The sequence below is a fragment of the Trachypithecus francoisi genome, unplaced genomic scaffold (genome assembly GCF_009764315.1).
Source record: "Trachypithecus francoisi isolate TF-2019V2 unplaced genomic scaffold, Tfra_2.0 Lachesis_group8, whole genome shotgun sequence".
Taxonomy (NCBI): domain Eukaryota; kingdom Metazoa; phylum Chordata; class Mammalia; order Primates; family Cercopithecidae; genus Trachypithecus; species Trachypithecus francoisi.
Genome location: NW_022681473.1, coordinates 69,642,580 through 69,667,167, shown reverse-complemented (window position 1 = coordinate 69,667,167; position 24,588 = coordinate 69,642,580). Strand labels below are relative to the sequence as shown.

The 24,588-nt window shown below is 45.2% G+C and overlaps 1 protein-coding gene across 1 annotated transcript in view; it reads left to right on the top strand.

The window, feature by feature from the left end:
* Positions 1 to 24,588, top strand: part of TENM4 (teneurin transmembrane protein 4) — a 655,906-nt gene that overhangs the window by 563,700 nt on the left and 67,618 nt on the right. Inside the window, exons 17-19 of the mRNA XM_033204860.1 lie at positions 12,129 to 12,248; positions 18,072 to 18,333; positions 20,995 to 21,262. Of these exons, the coding sequence (XP_033060751.1) occupies positions 12,129 to 12,248; positions 18,072 to 18,333; positions 20,995 to 21,262 (650 nt within the window). The remainder of the gene's footprint in view (positions 1 to 12,128; positions 12,249 to 18,071; positions 18,334 to 20,994; positions 21,263 to 24,588) is intronic.

Here is a 24,588-nt window from a genome sequence, read left to right as displayed (position 1 = left end):
GTGAACCACAGTGAGTGACAGAATAAATCAATGAATTAGCCAGTCCCTGCTGAGTGCCTGAAGAGAAGTAGAGACAAAAGTGCTCTGAGAGCTCAAAGGCAAGACCATCACTCCCACTGCACGTCTGTCCCCTGAGCCTACACCGTGAGAGCTGCCTCTCCTACAGCTTTGCTTCTCCAGCATGTAACACAGGGCGGGCTTAGAGTACGCAGTAGTAATTGTTTGCTGTTGAAAACAAATGAACGAGTGAAGACTTATGGCAGGAGATGGCCTTCAGCATGAGACAAAAATTTTGGTAAGGAGAGTTGGCCATTAGAGTATCATTTATCAAATTGCAGGTCATAACAACCCATTAGTACATCATGAAATCAATTCAGCAGGTCGAAACTATTATTTTCAAAAAAAAAAGAAGTAAATTTAACTGAAATGGAGTAGAATGAAATAGAAAATATCAGTGCATCACTGTAAAAAGAATATGTATTTCATGAAACTTATTTCAGTTATCTGTGTATGTGTATACATGAACTACTGGATAGGCTGTATTGCTTACTGTGGGTTTCAGTTGAACAGGATTGTAGAAAGCATTCTATACTGCAGAAACAGTGTGAGCAACAGCATAACTTTCCAGGACAATCAGAGAATGCAGAGAATTTTAATGTGGCTGGAGAATAATTATGATGACACTATTTTCCACATCAAAGGTCAGAAGACATGCTCTGACATTTGAAATCAAGATGGGCTTAGGAAATCTGTGGTATATAAGCATTGTAAGCAAAGGGGGCATGTGGGAGAAAGAAGAACAGAGGGAAATATCAGGGCAGAAAAGTGGGTTGGGGCAGGAACTGAGAAAAATGTGACCCTCACTCGTTCACTAACCAAGTTCGAGCCTTTCATCTTAATCAGGACCTAAAACTGGCTCTAAACAGGAGTGAAATAACCTTGATTCCACCTAAGTCTTCAAATTCCTTTCATATACTATATAAAGGCACAAAGCTTCCAGGAATTTTAAAAGCAAGAGTTTTCAAGAGTGAAAAATGATGGAAAAGAGAAATGACCATGTATGCAATATAGTTCTTTATCTGCACACTGTGAACCTAAAGCCATATGCAAGCGTCAGTGGCACAGGAGTTTCAGAAGAGCATTTGCTCCCCACCCCCCACCTCCACCCAGGTCTTATCCCTCAGGAAGCCCACAAGAGGCCGAACAGCAGAGATCATCTAATGGACTTCAAATAAACACCAACTTCCTGACAGCTGGCCTCTGAGCGAATTTATTATTGAATTATACTCCTGCATTTTCAGAACAAGCTGAACTGACAGGGTACCCCATCAGTTTAAAAAAAAAAAAAAAGAAAGAAAAGAAAGACAATGATAAATAACCTGATGGAAGATGGAAGAAGGCAAAGATCCTGCTTTCTCCAAAATGTCAGCCATTATATATTATTCATGTTGGTTTTTTAAAAATCCCTCCCCGCACTGAAATGAATGTTTATGATGATAAAGCAACTAGGTGATTCAATTCAGGATGCAGACAACGAGTTCTCACATCATCCTGATGAGCAGCTAACAACTCCTCCTCTGCCACTTGATCATCCCTTTATTGATTTCAAAAACGAATTACGATCTCTGTTTGCTTTGTAGCTTGAGCTTGTTCCTAGTTGTCCATCACAGAAAGCATTAGCAGAGGATGTTGTGGTGCAGTGGGAACGACTCTGGGTTAGAGGGAGAGAGCCTGGATTCAAGTCCTAGGGAAAGTGAGAGCATGTGACCTTGGGCTGGTGAAACTCAACTTCCTCTCCTGTGATGTGGGGTCACTAATTCTACCCTGCCAGGTTGTTTGGAAGATTAAATGAGATAAAATACCCAGAAGCCCAATGGCTGGCTCATAGCATGTGTTCAGTACTAACACCTAACATTTACCAAGGATATTCTATTTGGAATGTTTTATAGGTAGTAACACCTTTAAGTCTCCAGGCAGACCATATGATATAGGGACTTTATAACCCTTGTTTTAAGCAATGAAAACTGAGCTACTGAGAAGTTAAGTAATCTGGGCCATGGTCATAGGGCTTGTAATAGCAGAGCCAACATTGGAAGCCAAGCCCAGGTGGCTCTAGAGCCCAGGTACTGAGCCTCTCTTCTTCTCCGCTGAGTCCTTTATGTTCCCAGCTCAGCATCTTCAGTTCAGAAATCCATACAGTGTGGTGCCACTACAACCCTAGCACCCCACCTGGCCCTGAATTGCTCTCCAATATTCTACTACATCATAAAAAAACCCATGTGCAATAAGGCTTTGTGCTGAAGAGCACTGACCTCAGAGGTTGGAATCTCAGCCTCACTATTGGCTAGCTGTATGACCTTAGAGAAGTCTCTTAATCTTTCTGTGCCTCATTACCCTCCTCTACACTATGAAAATAATAACCCACATCTCATGGGGATTTTGTGGGGATTAAATTAGCACACATAAAACACTTAGGTGTTAGGGCAGTAAGCATTCATTAAGTGTTAGTGACCCCTGTCACTAAATAGCAGTAATGTTAATATTAGCATTAGCTATAGCATTAGTATACATACAGGTTTTAGTGTCACTATTGAGAACTGGGAGAAAAATGAGAATCTTAGCCTGAAGCATCAGTGTAGTTGTGTAATTGGGGCAAATATCCCAGCACCTTAGGATGGCAGGGATGAATGGACCTTCCAGACCATCAGCCCTCTGTGCTGGAAGAGGAAACTCCAAGGCCAGAGAGAGCCCCTGGCTCAGCAAGTTAGTAGCCAAACCTGAGTCCCAGAGAACCTGGAATCCCAAGTATATCTCAAACTATAAACTGTAATTCTGCTCTTTGTAAATCAAAGACTTTCTGTATTTTTATCCAACGCTGAGAAATTTTAAGCAATAAGAAGTTAAAATATTTATAGAGCCATGCTTCACATTACTAATGTTGCCCTCAATAGAGAATATAGGATCAGGTCTTGCAGGAACCTCTGCAGGTAGTCTAACTGGCCCTCCAATTAGATCTCAGAGGCATTAAGAGTTTGCTTCAAGCAAATCCCACAATCAGGGACTTGACAGGGAGGGATGCAGCCTCTGTGTGTATTTTGCTACAGGGGAGATATCCAGCCCCTCGTGCCTCCCCTGCCTGGGTCTCCTCCTCCCACCACAGTGGGGGCCATGTGAGTCCACCCTGTGACTCTAACCCTGCAGGCCTCTAGGACCAATCCCAATCTGAGAAGAAGGGCTTAGAGCAGCCCCAGTTGCTCAACTCACATCCTTGCTACTGTTGTCTGCCATGACTTGCCAGTTGTGCCAAATGGCTTTCTGCCTTGTCCCTGAATCCTGGCCCCACTTTCTCTGTCTGACTTAAGCATCCTGGTGCCCTGGCACCAAAGGACTCAAAGCTTGCCCTCTTTTGACAGGCTCCCATCCCTGCCACATCTGGGTCTGGAGCTCCATCCCTGCTCTACCTGGGCATGATAACCGAGTGACACATGGACGTCCCCATCCAGATGCCTCTGGGAGGCCTTTCATGATGCCGCTACAGCCCCTCCTCCCTCATCCTTTGAATTGTTATTTCCATCACAGGCCAGCTGTGTATTGCTGTACACCTCAGCTCTAGCCTGTTGAGCTGGACTTTGTGCAGAGTCCCTTAGCTGCGTTTCTGCCTGGCATCAGTCCCTTCCCCATGAAGTGGGTCTGATCCTGGTTCATTCTAGTTTCCCCTTTCCTGGTGAAACAGGACCTGCCCTGTGCCCTGACAGAAGGCAAGACACATGGTCATGGAATGAACTTGTCTGCTGAGAGACTGTGGCTGGAGTCACATTTTAGCAGAGCTGCCTTGTATTTTTCTAACAGCACAAACCATCACCTGAAAAGTCTTCTTAGAAACAAGCTTCTGGCCACACAGCATAGAAAGCAGCCTATCTAAACATGCACCACATATCTCATGTCCCCAGGTACAATGATGGTATTTCTGAGCCATGTCCCCAGACATGACCAACCCACTTACCTGGGACAAGGGCCTTGCTCCCTGCTGGCCAGACCCTCTCAGTCCTGCTTCTCCCTCGCCATAGTTGATGGGCTCAGTTCCCCAGAAGCATAGTATGGTGGACAAGTCAAGGGCTCTGTTCTTGTGTACACATTTATCAGCCAGCAGAAAATATTCTAGAAGATTCCTGTGGGAGAGGACTCAGCCTGAAGCATCAGCATTGAGCAGCCAGACTACCCACAGGCTTGAGAGATTGATTCTGCAGCCTGGGAGCTCACGCTCCTTGGTGTCTGAAGGAGCTCAACAGCCGTGCTTAGCTAGCAGGCCACAGAACAGTGGTTTCTGGGCTCTGCAGGAAGCCCAACCTCAGGTCCCCGAAGACACTAGTAGTTGCTGGGCCATCTTGCTGTTAGATGGCCCCAGGTGGTATCATAGCACCATGGCAGAGCTGGTGGTACCCCATCCTCAAGGAGTGATGGAAGGGAAGCTCTGCCCCACCTTCAGACATCACTGACCACACCTATACATGAGGAACGTGGACTCAGTCACTGAGAAGACCCCTGTAACTTAAAAGGTAGACTCCTCCCTCCTGTCAATCTGAAGGAGCCTGTGGAGCCTGTAATCCCAGCTACTAGGAGGCTGAGACAGGAGAATCTCTTGAACCCTGGAGGTAAAGGTTGCAGTGAACCAAGATCATGCCACTGCACTACAGCCAGGGCGACAAAGCAAGATCATGTCTCAAAAAAATTTTAAAAAGGACTAGATCAAGTTTTATTGGTTTGGGCATAAGGCTATTGGAAAATAAACATGGTAAATATAGGATAAGCTTTGAAATAAGTTATAAAGATTGAAACACAATGAGAAGTTGGCTTTGGGGTATAATAATAAATAGCATATTCAAGTTTATTTTGTATACAAAAAAATCACCACATACACTCTCTCGGAGTCCCAAGGTGGATACCGAAGGTGGGCCATGAGAACAGGAAGAAAATTTTAGGGGCCCTATCTATACAGTGTTTCTTTTATCTTAAGAAATAAGAAAGCAAGACTGGTTTGTTTCTATATAATGTTGGATTCTCACTGATTTGTTCCTTTGGTTCCTGTGTTACTTGGTTACATGTCTAGACCAGTACATGAGGCATTCTGAGGGAGATCAAGATCTACTCCACAGAAGGAGGGACAGTGGGGCGGACACAGTGGCTCATACCTGTAATCCCACCACTTTGAGAGGCCAAGGCGGGTGGGTCACTTGAGGCCAGGAGTTCAAAACCAGCCTGGCCAACATGGCAAAACCCTGTCTCTACTAAAAATACAAAAAATTAGCTGGGCCATGGTGGTGCACCCCTTTAATCCCAGCTACTCAGGAGGCTGAGGTACAAGAATCACTTGAACCCAGGAGGTAGAGGTTCCAGTGAGCTGAGATCATGCCACTGTACTCTAGCCTGGGTGACAGAGTGAGACTCTGTCTCAAAAAAAAAAAAAAAAGAAAAGAAAAGAAGAAAAGAAAGAAAGAGGGACAGTGAACCCACACTGGTTTATTGTGTATTACTGTTTATTGTGTATTATGACGTAATATTATATTATATCATAATTGTTTGTGTGCATGTCTGTGTATCTGTATAAAATCTAGTGTTAACCAAACTTACTCATAAAATGGTAAAGTGGCTTTAAAGGTTTCCTGCAAAGTAAATACAAATGGAAAATAATACTAATGGTGCAAGTACAAGCAAACAAAAAAAAATGGCAGAGCTGAACTTCTACTCCTAATATTAAATACTTTCCTCAATCTCGCTATGAGGTTAAACATGATTATTTTCATAAGATTGAACAAAAAGTTAACTAAGAGTTTCAAAATGATCAACAATCTTAACAGAGTTCACTAAAAGAGTCAAAATTATCAAGAAGGCTATTTGAAATATGAATACTCATCAAACCTTGCACCAAATGTATATTACCCTTCCCAGGGTGAAGCAGCGATGGTAGCACATGTGCGCAATTTATAAATGAATGCAAATACATTGAAGGAGCCTGCTCAGAAATGTTTGCAGAAAGGACATACAATCAAAAATGGTTCCAGAACCCGGCTCTAATCATGTGAACTCTGAATTGTGAAGCAGCCAAGTCAAGTTGGGATTCTCAAATAGTTAGGTACATGTCGGTCAGACTGCGAGTACCCTGAGAGGTGGAGTGGCTCTCCCAAGTTCTCATGGCGAATCCTGCATTTGAATCAGTCCTGGCTCCCCCGCAACTCTGCAAGAATGGGCAAGTCGTTCCCTGTCTGAACTTTATTTTCTCATCTTTACCAAAAGAAGTTTGAAAGAGGTGACCAGGAAGGGCTCTTCTGACTCGAATGTTTCCTAATCAGGGATTTCCCAAGAATACATATATAGGCGGAAGATGTTGGGCTGGAAAAGCTGGTTAAAGAAACTGAGGCAGAGCATCAGATCAAAACTAGGAAGAGAGAGCTGCAGATCAGCCTGGTGGCTGGGCTGGAAAGACGGTCTTGGGAGCTGCAGAGAGGACAATGTCAGGCTATGACTGGAAACACCTTCAGTGGTAGTAATGTCACAGACTGTGAAGTGAGGCTTCTCATTTGGGCCCAGGTAATGTTCTTACAAGACTTCAGATAAATTGTGGTAGATGCTGGAAAGATCCCCATTCAATCAGCAGAAGTTAGCAGGAAACAGTTTAAGGATTTATACAAGTCAGGCAAATAAACCTGTTTAAAATACACAATGCAAAGGAGTGATTTACATAATCAATAATGTTATAGACTAGCAAATACTTTAAAGGAGAGAAAAGCTAGAGTTATCATTTGCCACCTAGATCCCAAATGATATTCCAGTCTCCTGAACACCAAAGTAGCTGCTTTCACTTAATAACAAAATAACACACATACACACACAAATAATAATAAAAGCTACAGTTTTTCTCCCTTTGCCTTCCTTTATCTGCTTGTATAATATACATTGACTAATCAATCTATCTTTGTTTCTGGCATTCTTTTTCAAAGTTTTCCAGACCACAGGTGGTACAGATGAGGAGGGTATAGAATCAAAGGGTTAGAGCTAGGCTGAGGCAAGTGAGTCTTCCAGGGGAAGGTACCCAAACTTTGAGGGAGAGTGTGGGCCAGCCTCTTGAAAGGGCACAACTCTTCCAGCCCTGGGTTCTCTAACCATATCCCTGTCAAGGTCAAGTAGCTCAAAGCTCTCTAACATCGTCCTCACCTTAAGTAACAGAAGCACATAAGCTCTTTATTCATTGTGTAAATAATTTATCAAGAGCTTACTCTGTGCCCTGCATTCAAATTCCAGAGCAAACACCTGTTTTGGAGGAGGTTTTCTTTTCCCCACTCAGAAATGGCCATCAACCATGATCAATGCTGGGAATATAGCAGTGAGAGACATGTGGTTGGTCCCTGTCTTCAAGGAGCTCATGTTCTGCTGGGGAAAAGATTGTCCTGGCAGAGCAACAGCACTCAGAGCTCATGAGGAGTAGCCCGGAAGGAGCAGGAGTGGTGTTTACTGCTTGTTGAATGCTCTAGGAGAGGTGGAAGTCTCCAGATAGAGGGAACAATTTAGCGATAAGTATAAGTATTGCATGAGCTCCATTAAGATTCTGAAGCCACGTGTAGTAGGGCTGCTTTAGCTGGATTGGGTAGTACGAGATTAAAACAGTTATAAATTCTTAAATGTATGTTGAATTCTATTTTATAGCAGTTGGGAAAAACTTCAGCCTGCATTTGACAGATGAGAGGAGGGAGGTTCAGAGAGGTCAGATGACTCCAAAATCATATAGTTAGTTCCCAGAGTCAGAACTGGGAACTATGACTCCCAGCCCAGCGCTCTTGCCACCAGAGCCCTACCACTTTTCCCTGAGCAACAGTTGAGGTTGGCTTTTTATTTGCTTGATTTTGTTTTGGAGCAGTTTTGTGTCTCCAGCAGATTCTTCTGTTGATCCCAAACCTTGTCACTCTCCTCAAGAAGCAGTCAGGCAGATCTTCTCCCCTGTTGGCGTCAGCAAGGGCACCTCAGTCAGGCCCTGAGTGTGTGGTTGGACTCATGCCAGTATGTCTGACACCACCCTTGGCTTGGCAGTGGCGCTCCCTCCTGGCAGAGTTCACCTAGCCTAATTGCTTGTTTTATATCCCAGCTGCCTGACATATGCCAAACCCATGTGTTGACTCACTGGTGTCAGAGACAACTACACAGGGGCATTTCATGTGGGCTTTTGCGAGCTCTAGCAAGTAAGTGGAGACCGTAATTCATACATTTCTGGAACTTAGCACCTAACACAGAGCCTGACTCATAGTAGGTGCCCGATTTTTCATGAAATTAAAGGAATTTTAGTGACTGCAGGTACATAACACAGTAGTAAGAGTGAGGCCTCAGAAGTAAGAAGACCTAGCTTTAGTGTCAGCTCAGCCAAGTGAATTCCTTTCTGGATGACCTTGAGCAAGTCTTTTTCTCTCTTCCAGTTACTTGATTGTTTTTCACTTCACAAACACTCTGAGAGCAGCATCCCATGCTTACCCTCTCTGGAGATGTGGTCCAGCCCTCCTCTGGCTCACACGTAAACATGTGAGATGGCTATATAAATACAAATGATATAATATGACCATCAAATATTAGAGAGATACTTATAAGGTGTATAAAAGCCCAAAGGAGGGGGTGATTCATTGTGTCAGGAAAAGTTGATGACAACCTTACTGACGTGGTGACAGCTTGGTTGAGACTCTTAAGGATGAGTAGAAAATAACAGCCCAAAACTCCATTACACCAAGACAGCGACCATGAGGAAGCAAATCATGTCAAATAGAGGACTGGTAATAGAGGATCATATGAGCTAGCTGGAAAGCCAAGTTGGTGGCAGTGATTTGCTCCCACGTTAACGGTTTTTCACTAAGGCAGTCTTCCATTGCAGAGTTCTACATTCAAAGCAGCAACTATTTCTTAGCCACATCTCCACCACTGAGCAAGTGCCCAACCCTCAGTGTAGGGTCAGTGTTCCAGTGGTATGCAGAAGCCAACTTGAACCAGTTCACAAGAACTGATTATTAAATGTTCAGAAATTCGGCAAGCTGGTTGGTAAACACAGCCATTATTAAAAATTACATTATATAAAATTAAATAAGGTATGTTAAAAGCAAAGGTAATAAATACTCAAAACTTAATACTTTCTAATTATTTTGCCGTGTTTGATGTTACGTTTTCTCTTGAGTTACTCAGGACCATCGCATCTCCACGGTGGCAGTATCGCATAATGGCATCCTCCTATGTGTCTCTTGCCACCTCTGTGTTCAGTGGCATCTCTTTGGTAGCTTGAAAACAGCCAGAATGAGAGCATTTACACCACAGAAATGAGCAAATGCTACAGTTGAAGATGGTTTTCTTTTCTTTTTCTTTCTTTCTTTTTTTTTTTGGAAGTCATTAAACATTTGCCAGCACACCACTGACAGTATCCATTAAATAAATGGATGCAGAAAGCAAGCATAGAGAAGCCCAGCACTCGCATCTTTTCAAACCTCCCAGGATAAATGCACATGGCACAAGACACAATTCAGAGGCCCCCGCCAAGCTGACTTCCATCTCCTTTGTTCCAGGGAAGGCTTTATATTAATCCGGGCTTTCCTGACAACTGAAAATCATGAAAACAGAACAGGGATGGAAGTGTTTTTCTCCAGGACTTAATTCCTGAGCCAAATGCCTGTGTTGGCAAGACGCCTCTATGGCCTATCAGTGTCCAGGGAGTCAGCCTAATCTTCCCCAGAATCCAAAAGCAATCCACGGGAGCCCAGGCTAAACTTGCATCTGCTCTAGCTTGCTGAGTTGGAGGCTGCATGGTAGCCAAATGGTGCCGATTCAATGTTTCCCAATTATCAGGAAATCCCCAAAGAGAGATCAATCAGAGGAGGCTGGCCTGCATGTGTATGAGGGGCAGCAGCCAGGACAGCCCCAGAAAGGAAGCCATCCTCCCAGGGCTGGTTACTGTCCAGGCAGAATCCAGAGGCACATATGTCTGGAGAAGGCTGGATGGTGGCCAGCATCAGGAGATGAGATCTGTTAGTAATTCTCTGGAAGGACAGAGTTCCAGCAATACAAAATTCAATTGTCCTCCATTAAAGAAAACATATCTCAGAACCAGCTGAATACAATCGGTGGAATAAATCTTCCCCATTAGTGGAGAGATAATTTCACATAAATACATTGGAAGACCTTCAGAGCAGAATTGAAAGTCTTTGCTGAGCCTCACCCGCTTAACTTGTTTGCCATGTAATTGCATTTAGACCAAGGGCCTCGGAAGGAAACCACTGACTGAATTAGCATTAACCAGATTGTATGGAGTGAGGTGAGGAGGGTGGGGTGGGGTGGAGAGTCTAGTGCATTGTGGGTAGTTGTTCTTGCCTTCAGAAAGGACACTAGTGAGGCCAGCTGCTTTACAAGCCTGGTGTTAATTGCTTTTCTCATCCAACAGAGAAAAGTTTATCACTCTACGAAGGTAGAGGTGGGGGTACCTCATATGGCAGGGACTGAAGTTGAGATCTTTTTTTAATGAATGCCCATGGGCCTCGTCACTAGCTCTTCCCTAGGCCAGAAGGAAAAGCCTTCTCACCTGAGGTGAATAGAGAAGGTTATGTGGTGCATAGCGCCTGCGTTTTTGTCTCAGATGCCTTTCAGCGAGGGCTTTCTTCCCAGTGTGCGGATCCCTGAGGATGTTGGACCAGCCAGTGCCTTCAATTCCACCTGTGGCCAGTGGCAAGTGACTGGTTAGAGTTGGACCTGGAGTAGTGAGGCCCAGGTTCAAGTCCTGCCTCTGTTACCTGCTCTCTGCGGAGCTTTGGGCACACAATATAACCTCTCTGGAAACCGGTTTCCTCTTCCATACAATGAGAAAGTTCCACTAACTTAGGGATCTTCTAACTGACTTCTCCAGACATGGAGACTACACAGAGTTGCCCTCAGAATCAGCCCAAGGGAGTGGAGACCTCCACCCCAACTTCATCCAGGGTAGATCTTTTCATTCCTTTTCCACTTTGGAGTCCTTATAAAATGTCATTTACCCAAACATTTCTGTTTCTGAATATTTGAAAAGCCACCATTCTAGATGATCTCTAATTGTCCCATTTATTTGTTCAACCATCATGTTTTCAATAGCAACCTAGAATTTGTTCGACATAGTTCAGGCACTGTGAGGAGAAAGAAAGAAATCTTCATGCTGCCCTCAAAGAGCTCAGGATCTAGTGGAAGGGAGGAGCGTGTATGCTTTGGTAAAGTATCAAGGTGTCTGCATCAGGTTTTGTGGGAGAGAAGAACTAGTTCTGATTAGGGGCATCAAGAAAGGCTTCAAGGAAGAGGTGTCATTAATAGTTGGGTCTTTAAGGGTGAGAATATTGGGAGAGGAGTGCAGGAATGACATTTTAGGCAGGTGGAAGAACATTGCACAGACAGAGGCACTAAGTAACATTCGCCTGGCAAGTTTGGGAAAAGCAGGTAATTTCTTGTGCAAAATATAGAGTAAGAGTGGGAGGAGGGATGTTGGGAAAGGTGTCAGGTTCCAAAACTCACTCCGAGAGCATGCTAACATCTGTCCTCCTATCTCGAATGTCAGATGAAAGGAAGTACCTTCTATCCTGCTCACTTGTTTGTATGTTCACTTCCAATGAGACTGTTAGTAGCTGTAATAGCCATTGCCATTTGTGGAGCTTACCCTATACCAGCATGAAAAAACAAAGACTCAAAGAACTGGCACATGCCTACTGAAGTTCAGAGAGCTAGGACGTGACAGAGCCAGGATTTATTTGAGCCCAGATCATTGAACTACACACACACAGAACTAGGTGATATTGCCCTCTGCGATCAGCTTTATCTCCTTACAGCATAGTATAGTATCCTTAGAAAATAACCTCCAAGTGAGAACATTGAATCACCTCCCAATAGCAATTCTCTCAAGGACACTTTGATGCCCTAAACTGAGGCGACATTTTTTTTAAAGATTATTATGTATCTTCAGTGAGTACCATGAGCCACTGGGTACAAGATGTGTCTCAGTACTGATTTTCTGTCTTCTGGCCTCTCGGGGTTCCCTGCCAGCCAGGGCTCTGATCATGAAAGGTATATCATGTTTGTGCTCTCTTCTCTTCCCACAGGCATGCTTGTGTTATTCGTGGCCAAGTGATGACATCAGATGGAACCCCCCTGGTTGGTGTGAACATCAGTTTTGTCAATAACCCTATCTTTGGATATACAATCAGCAGACAAGATGGCAGGTAGGAGACCTTCTATGAGTCAGAAACAGTGAGGGTCCTGCTCTTGTGGTCTGGCCATATAGCTGCTGCTGAACTGATAATGTGGAAAGAGGATGGATCTTGGACTCAGAGGGCCTGAATTCAAATGTGCAGCTCTGCAACTTACTAATTGTATGACCTTGTACCTGACTCTGGCCTATGTCCCTTTGACTCTAGATTTAGCAGTTTCTTCTCATTTGGTTCTCAGAGTAAGGAGAGCGTACCTTATACATATCCTGTTCCATGACTTATGATATAAAACAGTCATGTGAACCACTTTCTACAGAACAGACAGCTTGAGAAATCTCAGCCATTCCTGTTATGCGGTTTCCATCCTGCAGCTGCCTAGATCTGTGCAAGCCATTTGGGTGATGACAGAATTCTGACCTTTGAATTCCTCCAAGAACCATCAGCAGAATGAAGTAAAGCTTCCTTAATGGCCCTAGCTCTCCCACCTGCTGTGTGTCCTAGGATAACTCTCCTTACCTCTCTGTGTCTTGGCTTCATCTGTTAAATGGTCCTCATGCTGTTTATTTCACAGGTTGGTTTTGAGGGTTAGATGATATGGTGGATGAGGAAGCACCTGGCACACAGTATGTGTTTAGTAAATCTTAGTTCCCCACCACACTTTGATTCATTGCTGTATTTCCAGTGTCTGGCACATAATGAGTATACAATGAATATTAGCTTTTTGTTAAAATTACAGATTATTGAAGGAGAAGGTGATGGTGACAGGATAGGCAATGAGAATATTTTGGAGAAAAAGAAAAGAGAAGGAGGAAAGTAGAATATTTAGGCTGTCAGTGATGACAAGTCCCCTATTTTTAATAAAACCAGGTGGTGGCAGTCCATCTGGCTAAGCGTGGGCCCATAAGGTTGATTTTCACTCTGTGTTGGAAATTATGCTCCAGCTTGATTGATTTTAGCACCTCTTTAATCCAATATCAGATGTGAACATGTCCCGGCCGAGGTGATAATGAAGTAGAGGCTCATCTGTTTGTAGACATGTGTGCCTCTTAGATGGAGTTGGCAAGCTTGGCATGGGGTGCCCCCTCCCTGCCTCTCACTCTATGTGAAAAGGAAGAGGCCCAGCTGGAAGACGTTAGTGGCCAGTCCTCAGGGATAAACTGGCCAGGCCAGGCCACTGTTCCCTACCCTGTACACCTTCCAACCCAGGAAGGCCCTCATAAAGACACTCGCTACAGCATGAAGGATGCTGCCTGCTGTATGAAAGTGGCAGATGTGAGCCTCCTAGGCAACAGGTATTCTGACCACATTATTACCTGCTGTGAAACATTCATCCAAAAGGAGCCTTTCAGGACTGCCTTTTTTTTTTGCCATGAAACTTGCCAGTCACTCCTGTGAGATGGCAAATCATCAGTCCTTATGCCCTGTTGTAGTTGGTTAGAGTAGATTCAAAAAACACACCAAGTCTGGCATAAGTTCGGTAGCCTTTGGGGAAAGCTCACTCTGACACCTCCTGATTCCTCCTGTTTGTGCTTCCTCTGCAATTTCTACTGCCCACTGAGAGCATGGAGCTAAATATCAGCCATGTTTCCTGCATCAGCCTCCTAAATTACATCACAGTAGCCAGAATTGCTGCAATAGAGGTTGAGTTTCAGATCAATTCTTACCAGTGCATTTTGGGGCTTAAATTTTCTTCCCAACTCAGCCTAATGTATGGGAAAGTTATCACTTGTTATCACTTGTTCTCTTAGTATACAAAAATCTCTGTTATATGTGAACAGATACCACTGCCCTCCCACCCTTCCTTAACTCACCTTCTTTCTTACCTCTCATGCCTTAGGAAAAACCGTTAAGACTAAGAGATATGGTCTGGAAATAACAGTGTGCGCAAGTGGACTGAAAGTCCAGGGACCCTGTATTCTTCGCTTTCCAGGAAGACACCATGATACTTGCCCTCATTCAGTCCCCCATCCCTACACACACGCACACGTGCGCGTGTGCACGCACAAACACACACACACACACACACTTGCTGAAATCCCGGACTTCACACCTTTACAGAAGCTTACAAACAGAAAACAGTAGCAGAGAAGTTAGCCAGAGATCATTTTTAAAAAAGGAAAATAGAGGCCATGAAGACAAACTAAAAGAATAACAGGCAAGAGATGCAGATTAGGTTCATTGAATTGAAAATTGGGGGCCAGGCGCAGTGGCTCACATCTGTAATCTCAGCACTTTGGGAGGCCACGGTGGAAGGATCACTTGAGCACAGGAGTTCAAGACCAGCCTGGGCGTTCAAGATCAGCCTAGGCAACATGGCAAAACCATGTCTCTATCAAAACGATATACAAAAATTAGTTGGGTATGGTGGCATGCACCTGTAGTCCCAGCATCCCAGGAGGCTGAAGTGGGAGGATCGCTTGAGCCCAGGGAGGTCAAGGCTTCAGTGAGCCATGATTGCCCCACTGTACTCCTGCTCTCCAGCCTGGGTGACAGAGTGAAACCCTGTCTCAAAAAACAGAAAGAAAGAGAAAAGAGAGGAAGGAAGAAAAGGGGAAAGGAAAGAGAGAAAGGGGGAAAGGAAGAAAGGAAAGGAGAGGAGGGGAGGGGAGAGGTAGGGGCCAAGACAAGGGAATGTGTGAGGCCCTGTGCTTTTCCCATCTATTATCCCATCAGTATAATCAATAACCCTGCCAAATGATTATGATCATCAGCTTTTTTTTACAAATGAGAAAATTGAGGCTTGGAAAGGTGATATAATTCAGCCATGGAGCAAGTAGTAGTGTTCAGAATGGCCCTGCACTGTTTGGGCTTCATATGACACCCAGGCCTTCCCTTTGGGGTCACATTCACATTCATATCCAAAGCAGGGTTTCCCCTCCAGAGGAGCAGGCCTAGCCCCAGCTCATTACTTGCTCTTGGCAAGGCCAGCTGCCCTCTACTTGCTCACTGCCTTGGGAATATGTCTTTCCATGTTTGTCTTTCCTCCCTCCTCTATACAACCTTTCATGAAGGGAGCTTATAAGTCTGGCTGAAATTCTGTTTGACAGTTAAAAATGTTCTATCAAGGCACAGATGCTATTCAGTTCTGTGACAGAAAAATTGTTCTTTGAGTATTTCCCCAAAATCATGGGTGCTCTCCTAGAGAGCCAAAACCTGAATTCTTGATTCAAAATAAACCCTACCCCAGGTGTTTCTCTATCCCTGAATGATGGTCAGGCCCAACTTCACCTAAGTGAATGTGGAACAGGCAAAGGGGTGCTAGCTCCTGCAAAGGGCGGAAGAGTCAGGCTGTGGAGCTTGGAGCCCCAAATCTGGGGATGCCATCTACCAAGAGCAGAACTTGGCACTAGGACAGGATGGTTCCATGCAGAATCCTTGCAGTCTCTGGAGGAGAGAAGAGCAAGCTGCAGGAATGGGCCCATTCCCCCATGGTGGATTTATCAGGGTCAAAATCAGACCCTGCACTGAAGTCTCTCACACCAACTGCACAGGTGAACCTTAGATTTCACTGCAGTAACAGCCAAAGTGAGAAGGGACGTAGGGTGTTTAGTAGATGTCAGTTCAGGAGCAGTTGATGCTGTCACTCATGCATTTATTCCATCGGCTTTTAACCACCAAGCACTGGGCTAGTTTCTGAAAAGACAGAGGACTCGATGTCTGTGGGCCAGAGAGCTCAACAAGCAATCACAGTGCAATGCCATGCATGCGGGGCAGTGGAACCCAAGGAGGAAGCCGGAATTCTGACTGACTAAGGCTGTGTGGAGGAGGTGAAGTTTGAGCTATCCAGTTTGATAGTTAGGAGTTCTCCATCCAAAAAAGCCAATGAAGACAGGCCTTGAAAATACCTACTACAGCCAGGTTGTGACAGAAGGAACGGACTAGTTTGAAGTCACCCCAGCAGATAGAAATCAGGCCCAGTGAATAAGAAGCTGGAAAGAGAGGGACTCACACTCAGTTTAAAAAAAAAAAAAAAAGTTCTAACAGTCAGAACTAACCTAAAACAAAGCAGTCCTCCTGTGGATATAGCAATCTCCTCATCTCTAGAATTGTGTAAGTAGGAACTGAATGGGCCTTTGATGGTGGTTCTACAGAAGAAACTGATGCATCAAATGGGAGGGGGACTAGGTCAGATGTCCATTAAATTCCTCTCCAGTGGTTCACCTATTACTTGATTTAAACTTTCTGTTTTAAGAAGGGAAAGGACACAAAATTCTAGTCTTACATCTTTTTTTTTTTTTTTTTTTTGAGACAGGTTTTACTCCGTCACCCAGGCTGGAGTGCAGTGGTGCAATCTCAAATCACTGCAACCTCTGCCTCCCAGGTTCAAGCCATTCTCCTGCCTCAGCTTCCCAAGTAGCTGGGATTACAGGCGCCCACCATCATTCCTGGCCAGTTTTTTTGTTTTTAGTAGAGACGGGGTTTTATCATGTTGACCAGGCTGGTCTCGAACACCTGACCTCAGGTGATCCACCCTCCTCAACCTCCCAAAGTGGTGGGATCACAGGTGTGAACCACCATGCCTGGCCTAGTCTTATGTCTTTTTGCATGATGGGGCTTTAAGTAGCAGCCACGCTATGCCCTCTTTTTACTTTAGCAGAGCCAGCCTACAGGATTAGTGATGTGCCTTGGTTCACATGTGGCCCTCTTTTCCCATTGTCTGTAATCTGAGTCCATCTGATTCCTAAACATGTGGCTGCAGAACCCTCAAATCAGGTTCCTGGTGGGGCTGGACAGTGTCAGAAACATTGTGTATACAGATAGGGAGGAACTCAGTTTTCTTTGATGTTCTAAAGTAAAAGTGCATGCCAAGGCTTGGATGGGAAAGTGCCTTGCTAGGTTTGTCTGCAGGTGATTGGAGTTAAGATGCCAGCACCAAACAGAACTGCCAGTATGTTTCTGGCTAGGTCCTGTTTGGGCACAAGATATCCTGGGTGAGGCAAGGAAGACTCTGCCTGTACAATCCCCACAAGCCTGAAAAAAGAAGGGCTTAGCAGGGGGTCATCTAGGATCAGGGAAGGCCTGAAGACCATCATAGAGCAGACCTATTTGGTGTGACGTTGATGACAGAACTAGGGCTAGGAAGGCAGGTTTCTCCTCAGACCTCCCCAGCATCCTCAGAGGCTGATGAACAGAGGCTGGGCTGCCAGCTCTCCAGACGCTGTCACAGTGATCTCATCTCAACTAGGAGGCTGGCACTCAGTCTTCTGGTTCCCCTTTCACTTGTAAGATACTGTGATTCTAATTGAGCCATCTTTAAACTGCTTCGCTATTTTGTAATTGCAAAGGCCTTTGTTGAGTAATCTATCACAATTAGAGCTAAAATTGCTGTGGAGTCATGGAATCTTACAGACTTAAGAATAATCCATTTGAGCCTTTGCATTTTACAGATGAAAAAAATGAGGATCAAAGAGGCTAAGTGACTTATCCAAGATCACACAATAGTTGAAGGCAGAGCCAGGACCAGGCCCTAACACCCAGATCAAGGCTTGTTCTGCTTTATTCCCTGACTTTTCACTGGGCTTCGGCTCTGACGCAGTTGAAAGGCCCTAAGTACCAGCAGCACCACTTGTGCGTCCTGGAAAATGACTCTCCACAGCAGTGGTTCATTTCAGCAAATTCTCTATGTGTATCATTTTATGGGGGGAAAAACCCTGCTTTCTAAAATCACTGCCATTGTTTGGAGCTGCAGTCAAATCTTTAGGCATTAGAGCCTCCCTCAAGAAATGCTCAGACCCTTTGGTGTAATTTTCTCTCCTTTCTTGGTCTCTCTCTTTCTTATCCTGGTTCCTGCTCTTTCTGCTCCCCACCCCTTCACAACCTTCCCCTCCCAAACAGCTTTGACTTGGTGACAAATGGCGGCATCTCCATCATCCTGCGGTTCGAGCGGGCACCTTTCATCACACAGGAGCACACCCTCTGGCTGCCATGGGATCGCTTCTTTGTCATGGAAACCATCATCATGAGACATGAGGAGAATGAGATTCCCAGCTGTGACCTGAGCAATTTTGCCCGCCCCAACCCTGTCGTCTCTCCATCCCCACTGACATCCTTTGCCAGCTCCTGTGCAGAGAAAGGCCCCATTGTGCCAGAAATTCAGGTACCCAGCTTTCCTAACTGCATTCCACCACACTTTTATTTCATTTTGGGGGTGGAAGAGGATCTCAGAGACAGTGGAAATAGAGAAAACACTTCTGTAGGGCTTGGGTCAGGTCCCATCAGCCTGTTATGCAAAATCCAGCCACCAAACCCCACAACGGGCGTGATGTAAGGGCATGAGGGGTACCCCTCTTACAGACAGAAAACACTTGAGCACCTGGAACTGCCTAGCACACTCTGGTTTATACTAAATTCTCTCTGTCTTTCCACTCTCCTGGTTAGTTCACTTCTGCCTACTTTCCTTTTCCCCAGCATCCTATGTCCCTCTCTCATTATTTCTGTTAAAAATATTTAAAATAAATGGTCCTATCAAGAGGAAGGAGCCAAAGGATCCTGAACAGTGAGCATTATAATAAAGATTAAATGAGAAAAATATATATGAGGTGATTAGCACAATGTCTGTCACCTAATAAGTACTCAATAAATTTTAGCTATTATTATTAAGATTATTTAACACACGCCGCCTTCATGCCAATTAAGGCCTTGGCTCAAATCTATATATACAACTGCTTTACTTAACTATCATTAAAAGAAGGTAATTGGGAAAGATGCATTTTAATCTGATGGAAATCAAGATAGATATTTTCGCCTAACAAAGCTCCGCTAGTTGAATTTCCTTCACTGTCCCCAGCCCAGCGAAGGCAGCAGCGAAGGCCTGAGGAAGAGGAGAGATGTCAGTGCAGAAGCCCAGGAGAAGTCCTGGCTGTCTCACCTGCCTAAGGAGAACTCAGGCGATGTGCCTATTAATAGATTGTGGGCGCTGGTGGAGCAGGGAGTTTATACATTTTTGCGTGTATGTTTCATGCCTGGCTGAGCAAACACCTTTCCGTGCGTACCCTGTTGAGTGGCTTCTGATGCCAGCCAACAAGAAGGACATACAATCATTCTGAAATTCTCATTGCACTCACAGGTTGAAACCTCCTTTTCAGAGATTCAGCGCCAGTCTCCCGTCTCAACTACCAGGCTGACCTTTCTTATGAAATGGTTGTCAGTGGAGACAGAGCTTGCTGGAGGGAAGTAATTCGTTACTCAACCCTGGCTCAGCTTCAGCTAAACATTTTTCCCAGGAGCAGGGACTCTGGAACAAATGGGGTTAAAGGTTGCACCCTCTTTACAGTGCTCCCTGAGCTGGGTGCCTGCACATTCAGTTAGGGCAAAAACCTTGCTTATTATCAGATTCATGAAATACACATAAACAAACTCTTGGATTTTCCCAGTCCTCTCATAGGTTAGCCTTTGCAAGTGCTGGTAGATATGAATTTTAAAGGGTATGTTAAAGAAGGTAAATATTTTTCAGAGCATCAGGATGGCACTTCAGTCATGCCAGGGGCTCACCAGGGTATGAGTCCTGCTTTGCCTTGAACTTGTAAGCTATAGTTTAGGAATATTGCCTTGGTTTAAACCCAATCCCTAAAATGTCCTGTGTTCAGGAGAATGAGGTGAGGGTAAGCGTTCACACTTGTCTATGAAATGGACAGGATGAAAAAGGCCCACATCCACTGTAAGCATAGGGTAGAGTAGCCATTGTCCCTTGAATAGATATATTAGCCTCAATCGATTTAATGTTCCTATCTTGAAACAGAGCCCAGAGCATCAAGCTGATAAACTTGTCTGCTTTTGCTGTCTGCCTGGGCATGCTGGCATTCATTTAAACTTTCCAACTTAGAACTGGGCTCATTGCACCCAGTAGCTAAGTGACCTGAGCGTTCCCCAGGTCACAGCCTTCCCCACTCTGTTCATCTGGCACTGGAGCTGGGGCCCAGAGTGGCCAGAAGCTCTATGCAGGCAGTCCAACCTCTCTCTGTGGATGAGCTAGGGCTGTGAACCACAGGTCCTGCCAGGCTGTGGTCTCAACTCTGCATAATTATTTGTTTGGTCAATATCTCGTAGTCTCTGTTTAATTTCCTGAAAACGAAAGTCATTTGGAACAGATCTCATTTGAAGAAAGTTTTGAGAAAGAAACCATCCTTCCTGCTCAGGCAGCTGGCCGCAGCAGTCTCTCTTCATGACATCCCTGCTGCCAGCACCAGCAGCAGCAGCAGCAGCACTGCATGCCCCCTGACAATGTTCCTGTGCTAGGCACTTTACCTATGTGACCTTTCTCCATCCTCACACAAAGCCAGGGAGGAGACTGAGATTCAAAGTTTCCATGAGCTTTCTAGGATAACACAGCTCATGAACCAGTAGCAATGTGATCTAAGTATTTTATATGCATATCCTATGTGTTCCTCTCAAAACTGCAATGAAATGAGTGCTGTCATCCCTGTTGTACAGAGCAGGAGGCTGAGGCTTGGCGAGGTGAGGTGACTTTTGCAAGGTCACCACGTGAAAACTGGCCCCAGAAACCAGGTCCTCTGACATGTTTTACCCCTCCCCAATCTTTCTTCCATCTCATTTATGTTTTTCCCTTCCTCCTCCTCCTCCTGCTTCTCTTCACCCTCTGCTTCCCCTCTTCTTTCCACTGTCTCCTCTTTTTTCCCCCTGCTCTCTCCTGCCTTTCCCTCTACCTCCTGAACACCCAGAGTCCATGGGGCCGCGCCATCTTCCCTCCACCGGCTGAGTTGACGACCGTCCCTTGCTGTGATCTGCCTCTGCTTTCTAGGCTTTGCAGGAGGAAATCTCTATCGCTGGCTGCAAGATGAGGCTGAGCTACCTGAGCAGCCGGACCCCTGGCTACAAATCTGTCCTGAGGATCAGCCTCACCCACCCGACCATCCCCTTCAACCTCATGAAGGTGCACCTCATGGTAGCAGTGGAGGGCCGCCTCTTCAGGAAGTGGTTTGCTGCAGCCCCAGACCTGTCCTATTATTTCATTTGGGACAAGACAGATGTCTACAACCAGAAGGTGTTTGGGCTCTCAGAAGCCTTTGGTAAGCCTCCCGGCTGCAGGACTCAGAGAATAGCACTTGCAGGGCGCACTCTTTCTACCTCCTTGGTTCCTTATTCCTTCCTTCCTCTTCTCAGATCAAAAGTACCTAAGGCTTAATTGACCTTTAAGACCTGTTCGTGACTGGCCAGGACCTAAAGGAATGTACTGAAAGACATGAGTGTGGAAAATTCGACCATTACTATAAGGCTACAGAACCAAAGGGCCCTGGAAAGTGCCGTACTGGCTTGTGAGGGGCTAAAAGAGGGCATGTGCCACAAAGGCAGAACCAGGTGGACATTGCCTGGCCACCCCACAGCCATGCTGTGGGAACTTACCCATTAAAATAGGAAAGCTAAAAATGGTTTCTTTCATTTTTTTTTTTTTTTGAGGTGCAGTAACTAAGATTCTTCCTCCATCAGAAATGCTTTTTGGCCTCTTTACCCAGTCAGAGAGGTCATCTCTTCGTTGTTGTTATTGCTGTCTCTTTGTAAGATGAAACAGAAGTTGGCTGTAACGTCACCTGGAGTCCCAGCCTCACTGGCGCTTGGGCTTCCAGGGGCTGACTGTATGCATTTCTGCTTCCAGATTAGAGGAGGTCCCAGGAAGGGCTCAAAGCTGGACTCTTAACAGGTCTAACCCTGCAGAGCTGATCCACCAAGCACTTAAGAGTAATCGACCAGCAAATCCCTTCTCGTCTCGAACCCCATTCCAATTTCATTCCCTTAGGTCCAGAAAAGGCAGAGATTCAGCAAAGGCAGAATGAGGAAGCAGAGAAGTAATGTTATTTAGAAAGGAAGGGAGGGAAAGAGGAAGAAGAAGAGGGGGAGGGAAGGAGAGAAGGAGGAAGAGAGGCAGGGAAGGAGGGAGGAAAGAGGGAGGAAGGAGGGAAGGAGGAGAAGCAAGGAAGGGAGGGAGGGAGGGAAGGAGAGAGGGGGGAAAAGAGGAGGAGGGAGGTGGGAAGGAAATGAAAGAATGTTGCTTGAGCACCTGCTGTGGGCAATGTGTGCCCCTGTACATTAGCATCTCAGTTAATCCTTATACTCTGTGAATCAAAAATTCTCACCCCCAAATTCTGCATGAAGAAGTTGAGGCCCAGAGAAGTGAGATGACTTCCCAGTGATGCACAGCTAGGAAGGAATAGAGTTGGATTTATTCCAGATCTTTCCTATGGGTTTGCATCCCATCCTACCCAACAAGGGCACAGTGGGAGCAAAGGTGCCGTTTCTCACTGTTCATGATCCCTTCTGTAGATCAAGCCACTTCTGTCATCTTTTTTTAAATGAGGCCTTATAACCTCTTGAGATAAAAGGATCACTTCTAGTGCCCACCAGTCAGTGAAAAAGGGAAGTGACTGGGTTGGAGTCACTTTCCTAAGATCACAAGTGACCAGTAAGAGGCACAGTGGCTGCTTAAGGAACTCAAGGCCATGGGGGGAAGGGGTCACAGGGACGTCTTCCAGCTCATTCCCCTGTTGCCATAAATGGTCGGCAGTCTTTTATGGCATCTACAAGAAACTTTAAGGAGTTGCTCAATTGTTAATTCCTGTCTTGAGCATGTAGTAGGATATTGTCCACCAGAAAATAGTGCCTGCCCAGAAAGACGCTTGGAAGAAATAACATTCCTGTCTCTGCTGGTTCCTTTCCATAGTCCAGTTACAGGACTTTTTATGCACCAAGGTCAGGGAGGCTGTCATGTTTAGCCTTCATCCCAGTGACCTTCTAAGGGGTCCTGGATTTATGAAACAAAAGTAAATCCAGGGGATTTCCAAGCTTTGAAACCTCAAAGCAACTTCCAGCTTTTTAAAAGTAATCCAACTAAGTTCCTTTTCTATATATTCATTATAAATGATTTTAAATATTTTTCCTAATTTAAAAAACACCATAGTCATTAATAAAAATTTGAAAAATGGACAAAAATAGAAAAAAGTCATATGTGATCCTGTAAACAAATACAATTTCATGTGCAATTTCTTTTTCTTTTTTTTTTTTTTTTTTTTTTTTTGAGACAGAGTCTCGCTCTGTCGTCCAGGCTGGAGTGCAATGGTGCGGTCTCGGCTCACTGCAGCCTCCACCTCCTGGGTTCAAGTGATTCTCCTGCCTCAGCCTCCCAAATAGCTGGGACTACAGGCGCCCGCCACCACGCCCAGCTAATTTTTGTATTTTTATTTTTATTTTTTTTATTTTTTGAGACGGAGTCTTGCTCTGCCACCCAGGCTGGAGTGCAGTGGCCGGATCTCAGCTCACTGCAAGCTCCGCCTCCCGGGTTTACGCCATTCCTGCCTCAGCCTCCCGAGTAGCTGGGACTACAGGCGCCCGCCTCGTCGCCCGGCTAGTTTTTTGTATTTTTAAGTAGAGACAGGGTTTCACCGTATTAGCCAGGATGGTCTCGATCTCCTGACCTCGTGATCCGCCCGTCTCGGCCTCCCAAAGTGCTGGGATTACAGGCTTGAGCCACCGTGCCCGGCCAATTTTTGTATTTTTAGTAGAGACGAAGTTTCACCGTGTTAGCCAGGATGGTCTCAATCTCCTGACCTCGTGATCCACCCGCCTCAGCCTCCCAAAGTGCTGGGATTACAGGCGTGAGCCACCACACCCAGCCCGTAATTTCTTTTAACTCAGAAATACCATATATAAACAGTCTTTTCAACTGAGCATTGCTCCATAAGCATTTCCCAGGTCACCATATAGTCTTCTTCACTGTGACCTCAGGTGGCTTCATAGTATTCCTACAGTGGATACACTTGGGTTTACTCACCCACTCACCCCTCTTGAACCTTTAGATTACATCTAATTTTCCAATATTATAAATAATGTTGTGGTGAAGACTTTTATGCACAAAGTATTTTCCATACTATATTAGTCCATTCTCATATTGTTATAAATACCTGAGACTGGGTAATGTATAAGAAAAGAGGTTTAATTGGCTCATGGTTCTGCAGGCTGTACAGGAAGCCTGGCAGCATCTGCTTCCAGGGAGGCCTCAGGGAGCTTTGACTCATGGCAATACGCAAAGTGGGAGCAGCCGTCTTACATGAGGAGCAGGACCTGGGTTGGTGGGAGGAGGTGCTACACACTTTTAAACATCCAGATCTCAAGAGAGCTCACTCACCATCATGAGAACAGCACCAAGAGGATGGTGCCGAGCCTTTCATGAGCATCCACCCCATGATCCCATCACCTCCCACCAGGCCCCACCTCCAACACTGGGGGTTACAATTAAACATGAGATTTGGGTTGGGAACACAGAAACAAACCCTATCACATACTAATGATTATTTCCTTGGAAGGGATTCACTTAGATCCTTTTAAAGTAATTGGTACATTTATT